The 10,920-nt window shown below is 40.9% G+C and overlaps 1 protein-coding gene across 3 annotated transcripts in view; it reads right to left on the reverse strand.

Moving 5' to 3' along the window:
* The window catches only part of ZFYVE26 (zinc finger FYVE-type containing 26), an 89,908-nt gene that overhangs the window by 70,261 nt on the left and 8,727 nt on the right, over window positions 1-10,920 (reverse strand). For all 3 annotated transcript variants that reach the window (XM_019519192.1, XM_019519191.1, XM_019519189.1), the window contains exons 4-9: window positions 9,308-9,397; window positions 6,108-6,660; window positions 5,500-5,630; window positions 4,548-4,712; window positions 2,847-2,935; window positions 2,395-2,555 (exon numbers count right to left, since the gene is read on the reverse strand). In XM_019519192.1, the coding sequence (XP_019374737.1) occupies window positions 2,395-2,555; window positions 2,847-2,935; window positions 4,548-4,712; window positions 5,500-5,630; window positions 6,108-6,660; window positions 9,308-9,397 (1,189 nt within the window). The remainder of the gene's footprint in view (window positions 1-2,394; window positions 2,556-2,846; window positions 2,936-4,547; window positions 4,713-5,499; window positions 5,631-6,107; window positions 6,661-9,307; window positions 9,398-10,920) is intronic.

A 10,920-nucleotide genomic window follows, 5' to 3' on the forward strand; every position in this document is an offset into this window, starting at 1 on the left:
ACTGTCTATCACTAAATTGCTGCAAAATGCAGGAGGTGCTCAGTAATGGAAACCAACTATGAAGCTGATTAAATACAGCCAACACTGAACACAAGCCACTCCCCACACCTTCTTCAGTTGTCCTTTTGTGATGTTTTCCACTAGCACCTTCCTGTCTCTCCTTTACTGCCTTCACCAGTTTCTTATGATCCTTCAGGACATGCAGCCCTACCTTCCCTATTATTACCTCTGCATGAATCCTTCCATCCTGATGTAATGATCTGGCAGTTGCCATGCCCATGAACTCTTCAAAGAGGTCTGATATATTCCCCAGTTCCTCAAACTTGCAGCTGCATGAAATCGGGTGATACGTGCTTTCCCCTCTCCCTCCTTTAATGGCTTACATACCACATTTATATAATTCACAAGGACGAACAATCCTAAGTCCAACAGCCCCCATCACTGTTGCTTCATACAACTCAGCTCTAGCCAACTTCTCTCTTTTGGCATTCCAAAAGAACACACACACATTTCCCTCTGTACTTTTGCTATCTGCTGCCATGTTGATGGGAATACAATTCCTGTACATAGAAAATTCAGCAGTAGCACAGCCTTAACAGCTGCCACTTTTCCTGCAAAGGACAGTGTCCTTCTGGACCATAATCAAAGTATTTGCCATATCCTTTTCCCATGCTGTAGTACCTTTCCCCTCAGCATCCATCAGGATCCCTAGGACTCTAATTTATCTCTCTCTTATTTGAAGGCCCAACTTCTCCAATTCCTTCCAGTTCCCCACTCCTATCATCATGCTTTTCAATCTATTTAGTTTAGCCCCTTCATTTCTCCATACTCCGATGCATGCTTTAGCACCCTTTCCGTTGAAAGTCTACCACTATTACATTTCTCTCATCTACGTATAATACGCATTTTACCTCTCCCCCTCCCAGTATCTTTACTCTACTTATAATGTTGTCTTTTCTCGTTCTTTGTGCTAAATTTCCATGATGCACGCAAACAGTAGCGGCAACAGTGGGCACTCTTGTCTCACCCCTGTATAGATTTTAAAGGTCCTGCTTAGACTTTAAAGATTTTAAATTTAGACTACACTCTTCACTTCTGTATACAGGAAGCCCTCACTATTTGCAGATTTGCGATTTGCAGTTTTGAATATTCACGGTGCACCGCACCAACCCACGCTCTCTCCCCACGCAGTGTGATGACACTTTGTTACTGCACTCCCCAAGTAAGGGGTGGTTTGAGAAAGTTAAGAGGCACAGCCTACATAATCTGAAGTTGATGAGGGAAATCAGCGTCAGCAGAACATGAAGCAGCGCAGGATTATTTCCCAGCTTCTTAAAAATCGAGGAAAAGGTTACAAGCCCAAACAAGTTTAACGCAGATGACGCAGCACAGTATTCGTGGATTTCCCCACTCGTGGCGATCTCTAGAACGTATCCCCTGCAAATGACGAGAGTCTCCTGTACAATAACCTTATCCAACATACAAATTTTTTCCGGGAACCCCATTTTTCCTAGCACCTCAAATATGTAATCACGATCCACTCTGTCATAAGCTTTTTCTAAATCTAGGTTTGCTATAACTGTTTGTTTTCCTCTCTTGTTAGCACCAGCCACTAGTGTACATATCAACATCACTTAAATGGAGAAACAAGAGGCTTTAGAAACTTCTTCAAATATCTTAGATTGATAAATAATTTACTATGGAAAAGCATATGTTAAAGGCATTTTCAAACACTGGATTTTTTTTGTTTCAATTCAAAATGGCAATCAGTCAGGTAGCATAGGTGTAAAGTTAAAATATTAAGAGGATTTTGTAATATTAGAAAATGGCTTGGGTTTTCTGTATTAGCAATGTTTTTAAAACACTGAAAAAGTAAGTAAAATTTAATTAATCCTTTTTAGTTGGAAACCTAAAGCAAATAGATTTAGGTTCTGTGGTGCAAGGGAGCCAAAGAGAAACTTGAACATTCTGCTTCTACTTTGCAAGCTAAGAATTCTATAAACTGTAGGGAGATAGCAGTAAAGAGTATGAGAGTTTAATATTGGTTCAGGTTTTACTAAGTGATATACAAGGAAAGTCCAAAATAAGTATTTTTAAAGTATTGTGATAGAAAGTGCTAAATATAGAATTCATCACGATCCTAAAGGGAACTGGATTTCATAATCTCCTCACAAGAAGACAGCTCACCTGCAGAATGAGCATGAGAATCATTTCCTCACATACTCTCACCTGGTTTTTAAGTTCTGCTAAGAGTTACGTAAAGTTTTTCTAAGATGCAGGTTGCACATGCTAGTCCTCCCCGACACGAGTACTCTCAGTATGATACCGATTTCAAGAGATACATGCCAAGTGGTTTATGAAGTTCACTGCCATCATACATTCCTGCATGTTTACCTTGTGTCCTCTGGTCTCTGGCTGGAACCTTCTGAAGCAGCTCAATGACTTCCTCTTCATTCAGTGCCAGAAGGTTGGCGAGGTGATGAAGAGAGTAGAGTGCAGAGTGGCAATCCAAACTGTGCAAGTGCTGCAAAAGCACCTTCTTTGGGATAGCAACACTGCAGGAGAAAACAATAATCAAAATGGTGGTGGGAAATGGGTTCAACCTATCCAAGCCTTATATACACTATGGATCACTTCAAGATCCAAACCCTGGTTCAGCTGAATTAAAAAAAAAAAAAATGGTTTAGACAAAATCCAAGAAGCAAACTATTGTAGCTTATTGCAAAGAGTTACTAACAGAGGCTTGGCAGAGGTTTGCAAAAAATATTTTATATTTGCATACGTAGCCTCAGCATATGTAATTGTGGCGAGTGGAGGTAGCAAGAGAGTAGTTCTGTCCATTTTACCTATTTCGATCTATGCACCATTCAAGAACCTCCAGTTGAGCCCACAGCCCATCACAGAAGTCTTTTAATACTGAGTCATTACACAGGTCCTGTTAAGGAGAAACAAAGCAAACTAACATCACCAGCATAAAGGAAAGAGATCACGTTTCTACCATATCTCTTATCTTACCAAGAATACGACCACAACAAAATTTAGTTCACGTATGTGATGTCATAAAATTCCTTTACCCATAATAGACCAGGTGAATAAATTGTTGCGTGTTTGCTTGTTGCTTTCATGCATAAATTAAGCAAAGGTTGCTAGCTGTATTCTGGCTTAAAAGGCACCCTTCAAGGTCAATGAACCTAGACACAGCCATCTTCCTTAGTCTGTAAAACTATCCCTCTAGTTCTTTTATTTGTAAAAAGTAATTTAATGCTTCTAAAAAGTAGTACAGCACTTCCATCTCCAGAACTGCCATTGTGGTTACACACCCAGAACAGATATTGTATTGAGTAACAGACGTGCAGATTTCCCACATTTCCTCCTTGTCCAACATGTTTATGTTTTGCTGTGGATGCCTACCCACTAAAACTGACACAATACTGACAGATTACATGGGACATCAGGCAGACACCACATGGGAACTCCATAAAGACACAGCTGATCTGGGTTGGACTTGATTCACCAATCTAACAGCAAAAGGCTCCCTCGCTGTCTTGTTATCAGTCTGTCAGGACAGCCACTCTTAAAGATCACGTAGATTGGAACTAGAGGCCAAGAATTATCTGTGTATCTATGGCAGCATTAGAAGGTTTTGTAAAACCAGAAAGGAAGAAGGCAGATCCTCCTCATCTTGGCTCTTGCCGTTTAGGTTAGGTTAATTTTATTGTTGGGATTAAGGATGACCTGGAACCGAGAATCTCACCTATGGTTAGCAGCACTCGTTTTAGATTAACAATGGCCTAAAAGTTGTCACTATCCAACGTCTGCTCACTGGCCTGTGTGAAACAGGTCTCATAAGTCAGTTCTTAGAGACCCAACTGATGCCCAACACCAAAGATTCACCACAGCTGACATTACTGGGCTTCCTCTAGTTTCAGAGGCCAAGAGCTGAATGGGCCCTGGAATATTAAATACCAGGTAGCTCAGAGGATGAGATATTCTGGTTGCTGTTAAAACAAGGCTATCCAGCTTCTCAATGGTCCCACCCCCACTGCACATGTATCACAGGAACCCTAATTCCCTTCTACTGTACTGCCTTGCCCACCCCCAGAAGGAGGTGCAGGAAGAGGAAGCCAGGGAGGAAAGGGAGCTTAGAGACCCTAGAGCTGCTGCATCAAAAGCAGTGTGGGGAACCCCCCAGGCAGAAGCCTGTAGGTTATGTTAGTCCTTCATGAGCCACCAGTTGGACAGCTCTGTGTTAAAGTATACTAAAGGAGGCCTGAACAGACTACACATTTTGAGTGTGTTTGATATTTGAAAACCCCTTTTAAGAAAAGCCTGAAAGCCCTAACCTTTACCATTCCTGTGTGTGGAAGGATATTTGCAGACTCTCATGAAACTAACTCCCCTCCCCACACTATTTTCAAAACTAAGGGAAAACATGCACAAACTTCAAACCTGACTAATAACCCATGCAACTAACTTGCACAGACTAGAATCAGACCAGAGTTATTTCACCCTGTCATTTCCACCTTGATCACCATTAGCTTACTTGCCTGAGTTTTGTGAAGTGTCCGCAACAATGTTTTTGCTGATTCCAAGCTATGACAGTGAGTCCATCCTAGCAATACCAAGAGACGGCCAAGAGGATTGAATTCTCTCCTCAGTAAGCTGCTCAAGCCTGAGAAGTCTTCCCTTTTCAGTAATGTTATTGCAGTTACCTAGAAAACAGAAGGAAGATGCAGTAAAAAGTGCAGAATCCCAAAAGAGTGGTCTGGGAAAAGACTTTTCCAATAGTTTTGGGGAAAAAAAGGTTGTGAAGTTCTGCAACTGGAACTTCCTCATATCCAGACCATTTTTATGTACTTTTACTCAATGGGCCTCCAAAAGGGAAGTAATCATTCCGAGGAGTAGCTGAAGAATCCACACTTACTTGCTTCTTACAGTCTCACTGGCTTCTTTCTAGTCTTCATATTTCCCTCATATCTTATGAAGCAACTAGAAGAGACTACTGAACTTCTGTTCCAAGATTTTCTCTTACATGTCAAAGGACCATCTGCCTGGATTCTAACATCCTCTATGCATTTTTATCTTCTACTACAATGTTAGCTTCTCATATAGTATTTTTTACTCATGGGTTTCAAAGCACTTTAAAAACTATAAACTTAACCTTGTAAACCCTTTGTAAAGATTCATTATTCCCATTTTACTTGAATCAAGAAATAAACAACTTGCCCAAAATGATGAAGTGAGTCAGGGGGAAATAACTAGCATGGCTGAGACTTGAACACATGAGTCCCAGCTCCCATATCCTCTAATCTAACCAACAGGCTGCAAATGAGGGAAGTCCTCCAAGATGTCTTAATTGCACCATGCAGATGAAACTGGTTCTGATAACAAGAGATTATAAAAAAAAAAAACCCATTGGTAGTTAAACCTTGGTTTTAAAAGTAACAATTAAAATTTGCCACTGGGTTTTTTCACTCACTATCATCTTTATGGCCATACCAGAATCTGCTCCAGAAAGTGCTTGCTGCTGCTCAGGCAGTAGAAATAGGCAGTTTTCCAAGAATAATCCTCCTCGGGGTCCAAGAATAAAGTCATCATCGCCCGCTCTGTGTCCACCTGCTCAGTTGAACCTGATGTACAAAGACAGGGTTACTTCCAAGCATACTCAAAAACACAGGGAGCTACCTTTCAGGAAGGCAGGCTGCCTGATACTATAGAGCAACATACTGTACTTTCTTGAATATGAAGCCAACAATTGCATTTTGATAACTAAGACCCCAAGATGGTGCTACTGGTTAACAGGGCACAGCACACTGAGAAACCAAAGAAAAGAAAGAAAGAAAAACAAATGAAGAATGAAACACTGTAGGAGGTGTTTCCACCAAAGTAACCCATATCCGAGCTGAAGAATAAAATACTCCTCTTGACACAGGGCCACATAATTAGAACTATTAATGACCTAACAAGGAATCTGTATCAGGAACTGGGAAAGGTTTTAAAAGCAGAGCAACTGAGGACTCATGTTAAATATGAGCCATACACTAACTCTACAACTCCATCCCACACTTGTCTTACCTGCAAAGCCACAATGACAAAAGGAAACAAACCTTTTCCTAGCGACTTTGGCCCCAGCAGTTTCTCTCTTGTCCTCTCCGTGAAGACACTGCTATACAGACTGAGCAAGGCATGACTCTGCTTCCTCAGCATGCAGCTCAACAGTTTTTCCTCCCTCAGGAGGCTTCCTTCGACCCAGCAAGCATTCAACAGCTCCCTGCACAAATGTCGTAGTTCACCCATCTGATGCTCCACCTCAAAATGCAGCACACTAAGGGCTCTGTAAATTGCATCTACTGTCTCTCTTTGATCCAGTTCTGCTGACAGCTCAGGATTGTACTGAAGCCTCTGAAGAGATTTTAAGGAGTCATGGAGAAAGTCAACATAGATGCTTTGTAGAGAGCAACTCTGCTGCTGTGCAGAATTGCGTGTACCTTGTTCTCCTGGCAGGAACTCCAGCAAGGCTTGGGCCCGCCAAGGAGTCCGCACCAAAAGCTTGCAGAGAGCCGAAACTGCTTCCACACTAAATCTGCGAGTGTGACCATCTCTCCTTCTCCTATCTGGTTCATGCCTGCTCTGGATACATTCAAATGTCTCGAAGAGTTCCTGGGGGAAATCAAACAAGTACATTTGGAGAACTGGCAGCCTCTTGGCTTTCACACAAGTGTGTGAAACAAATACATGCATACTGAAGGAGGAACTTTAATATTAATAAATAAGTCCACCTGGTACCACTAAAATACTGCAGAAACTAAACCTATTTCAGGAACAGGAATCCTACTACATCTAGTCTGGCATCCTGTCTATTGCAGGGGCCAAATGTGGATATACATGAATAAGAAGTACTTAATGGGCCCAACTCTACAATTCACCATGGTTGAGGGAGGGATTTTTAGTGGCCCCCTTTATGGTCAGTTAATGTCATGAAGACTGAAGAAGGTCTTTCTGTGTCTGTCTGGGTGCATCTGTGTGCATCCCGATACACACACCCCTATCTATATATGAAAGACAAATCTCCTTCCTCACAGTTAGATTATTAAAAGCAAGGGCTTTAAAAGAATTTTCTATTCTTCTACACACTCCAAAATATGTTTCCAAGATTTAATTTTGTTACTGTATTTAAGAGGCTCTTCATAAACTCAAACCTCTTTATAGCCTCCCCTCCATACATATAATCCCTACTAAGATGGAAAGAACAAAGAGAGAGAGAGCGAGCAAGCATGCGAGTGTGATTTCAGACTACTAGCCTGACCTTATGACTTGCTAAATAGGCACAGAAAGGGCCTTGAGAGAAGAGAGGGTCCCCATGGATGACTTCCTCTTTTGTCCAACTGAAGAAGTTAATCACAAATAAAACTATCATGCAGATGGCTTCATCCTCCTGAGCTATATATACCACCTAGTTCTCGCAATTCTGGCAACGATGTTTTTCACCACAATGACTTCTTCCTCACCTTTTATCATCACAATGCAAAAGGCACCTATCCAGCTTCTAGAAAATGTCAATGTTTTGTCAAGCTACCTTCATGAAACTTACCTTTCCTAAAGCCTAGAGAACATACTTCACAACTGTCATCAGTTGGCAGCACATGAGCTTTCAAACAGTAAGGAACACAGGCATCATACTCTTCTCAAAGGAATTTAATCCCCATCTCATCTTAAACAGATCAAAAAGCCACAAGAGACACGCCATATGTGCCTTCAACCAAAGTTTTCTGCAATCTACTTCTTTTCATTTTTTTTAATTTGATTTGATTTGAAATGCATGGACATAATTTTCCAGTCAAAGATAATCTCTCTCTAAATGGGGAAAACAAAAGCACCGATTTCCAAAATGTTAAGACCCTTCTTCATGCCATCAAAACCAAAATTAAAACTGGGTGGACTAAGAGGGGTCACAGATGTACTTTGTTCATCTGAAAGTCATAAAAGGATGGACTTCAAACCCAGAGATTAGGACCAGAGTAGAAAAATAAAAGCAAGAACTGTGCCTGTACACCATATACAATTAAGAGCTCTAGGGAATGCTATGGTAGAAGGAGAGGATAAGTATTCAGTTTCCATCCAGATAGAATGCACTTTTGGCCAGCACCTGACATCAGTGCTTAAAGCACTGCAGTCTCCCATGGGGCTCAAATGCTGTCTATAAAGCTAATCAAGCAAGCATCACAACTGTAGAGCTCAGCTGATCATGCAAAGAAAAAATAGTCCCTCACATACAGCGCTAAATATCACAAAAATGGGAAGCTCACAGGCCTCAAACGTCCAGCACTGGTCACTGTCTAAGATGGGGTGCCAGGAGGATGTAAGGTCTGACCTTGTATGTCAAGAAGTGGAATAATTTTATCAGATAGAACACTGGTCCAAAACAATGTTGATATGCTTATGATCTTGCACTCTCCATGAGAGTGGTTGCGAAGTCCCTTCAGTTAACCATTCCCAAAACTGGGATTTTCTCTTGCAAAAAGAACAACCATAACTTGTTTAAGGATGCTTGCTGGATTATCGCAGAAATAGCATTTATAAACTTACACCATTCTCCAGACATCTGCATCAGCTTCATTGTCAGTCAGCCTCCGATTGATCAGTTTCAGTTCACAATTGAAAGTGAGATGTAGGCACAAGAAAACAAATACTTTGAAGACTAATGCAATTCTTGCTGTCAGAAATTTAAAAGCTATCAGAAAGACAGCTCAGCAACATGTTAAGTTAGTACTTTAGCCTTTCTTCTATAGAGGCCAAAATTCATCTCAGTCTGATGTGGAATATGAAAGCAGGTATAATGCAGTCATCCTGGTCCCCATTTCTTTACAACCAGACAACTGACATAAAACTACTATTATCAGTTCATGGCAGGCTGGGGGCTGACATAACAGGCTTGACAAAGACTGAGATACATCCACTTACAACTGTCTGGGTACAACTGAAACAGTAGGCAGAAGTCACAATAGAGGTCTGTTAACAAGATCACATGGAGACGAAATTTGTTCAGCACCTGTCTATATAGTCTCTCCCCACACAGTCATTGCTACTTCATATGTTCATTTCACTTGTTACAGTGAGTAGAACTCGAATCGTTCATTCAACTGTCTTTATTTTATGTATACAAGGTCAACAGGACATTCAACTGTCACACACAGGATCAGTTAAGTTCACAATGAGCATTAATTTTGATCGCAATGATTAAAGAGGCAAGCACTCCACCCAAACTTTTTAACAGGGGGAAAGCAATGACTACACTAAAGCAACTCACCTTTAAAACATCTTCAGAGACATCCTTCTGCAGTTCCTCCAGTAGCAGTAAGAATTCTGTTTCCCTTTGGAGAACAACTGAGACTATTTTCTGAAGTCAACACAAAAAGAAAAGATAAAAGCATGGCAAAGATGTCAGTCAACACATTTGGTTCAGAAACAGAAACATTTCAGGTGTTTGAAATACTTCTGAAGACCTCTGTCCAGAAATACCTATTTAATCTCCCATCCCAGTCTATCAAGTGTCTGGTCCTGCACTAATGGATTTCATGTCACTACTACCAAATTCATAGCTAGCATTTAGCTCTTGGCAAGCTTCCGGGTACAGTCACCCTTCTGCAGGCATAGGGAATATCTGCTGGTCTGAGACTCCAAGGAATAAGAGAAGCTAAGAGTATGGCATGATGTCAGTGAAAATGTAAATAGGTAGAAATGAGAAAGACAAAAAGGTAAGGCAGGTAAGGGAGGGGGAAGAAAGCAGGGGAAAAAAAAAGGCCAAAAGGAGACATTACAGTGATAGAATACAAGGTTGAAAAGAGGCCAAAAGCTTGCCAAGAACTTTTTTCCACCCCCCATCTACTCAGTGGGTCTAATAAAAGATATCACATCTACTCAAAGAACCTTGCCTGCCTATTTCCTTAGGCCAAAACAGCTACAACCAAAAACCTAGCTAGCAATTGTCACTTTCCCAGAAGGAACAGCCCTAGAGGTTAAGGTTACTTCAATGTTCAAGAACATTTATGAGCCTGGGCAACAGAATCAATGAAATGAAGAAAGTGGGGAAGAACAAAATGAATAAACGAAACACAAAATGAATAAACAACACACAAATTATATTGGATCAATTGCCCCTTTATATATCAAACCTAGTCTCTTTCTCTCCTTCCTGCATTGTGACAATCCCCTGCCACTCTCCCAACAACAGTTCTTTTTAAGTACAGCCTACTCCCTGCGGGTCTAGAGCAGTGGTTCTTAACCTTTATAGACTCAAGGCACCCCTGGATAAATTCAAGGCACCCCTTGGAAAATACCAGCTTTTATTTTTCTCTCTCTTTTTGCCTGCAGAAAAATAATAAAGCAGTTTTTCTGTTGCAAAGAACTCAGAAAGACCACAACTATGGATTTCTATTTGAAATCTCTGAGTTTATCTTGTGAATCATGCTGTGACATCCTGGTTGAGAATCACTGGTCTAGACTTAATAAAGAACTGTTCAGTCTTGGGGCTATTTCAGGAATGAAAAGCACTACAGAAATATAACTTAACTCCCACTTTCCATTCATAGTAACATTCCACATTAAAAAAACCCAGCTCATGAGGCCTAAAAAATCCTCATTTGCCCCTCCAGCTTACAAGCTTGAAATATTAAGTGACCGCTAATCATTCTGGTATAAGTTTAAAAGACTGCCCAGGGACCAACTGGAATTATTAGCAGAGGCAAATTAATGACTAACTACAGATTTTTTTTTCCTGCTTACTACTGCTTTCCATTTGGGACCCAGCTAGAACAAACCTTTTTTTTTTTTATTCAGGGAAATAGTTCCATCTCCCATATTTCTCAGGTTCCTGGGAGATAACAGCACTTGTATGATAAGCAGCAGACTGATGCTTAACTC

This window comes from Gavialis gangeticus, unplaced genomic scaffold (assembly GCF_001723915.1).
Source record: "Gavialis gangeticus isolate Ggan-Ray unplaced genomic scaffold, GavGan_comp1, whole genome shotgun sequence".
NCBI lineage: Eukaryota > Metazoa > Chordata > Crocodylia > Gavialidae > Gavialis > Gavialis gangeticus.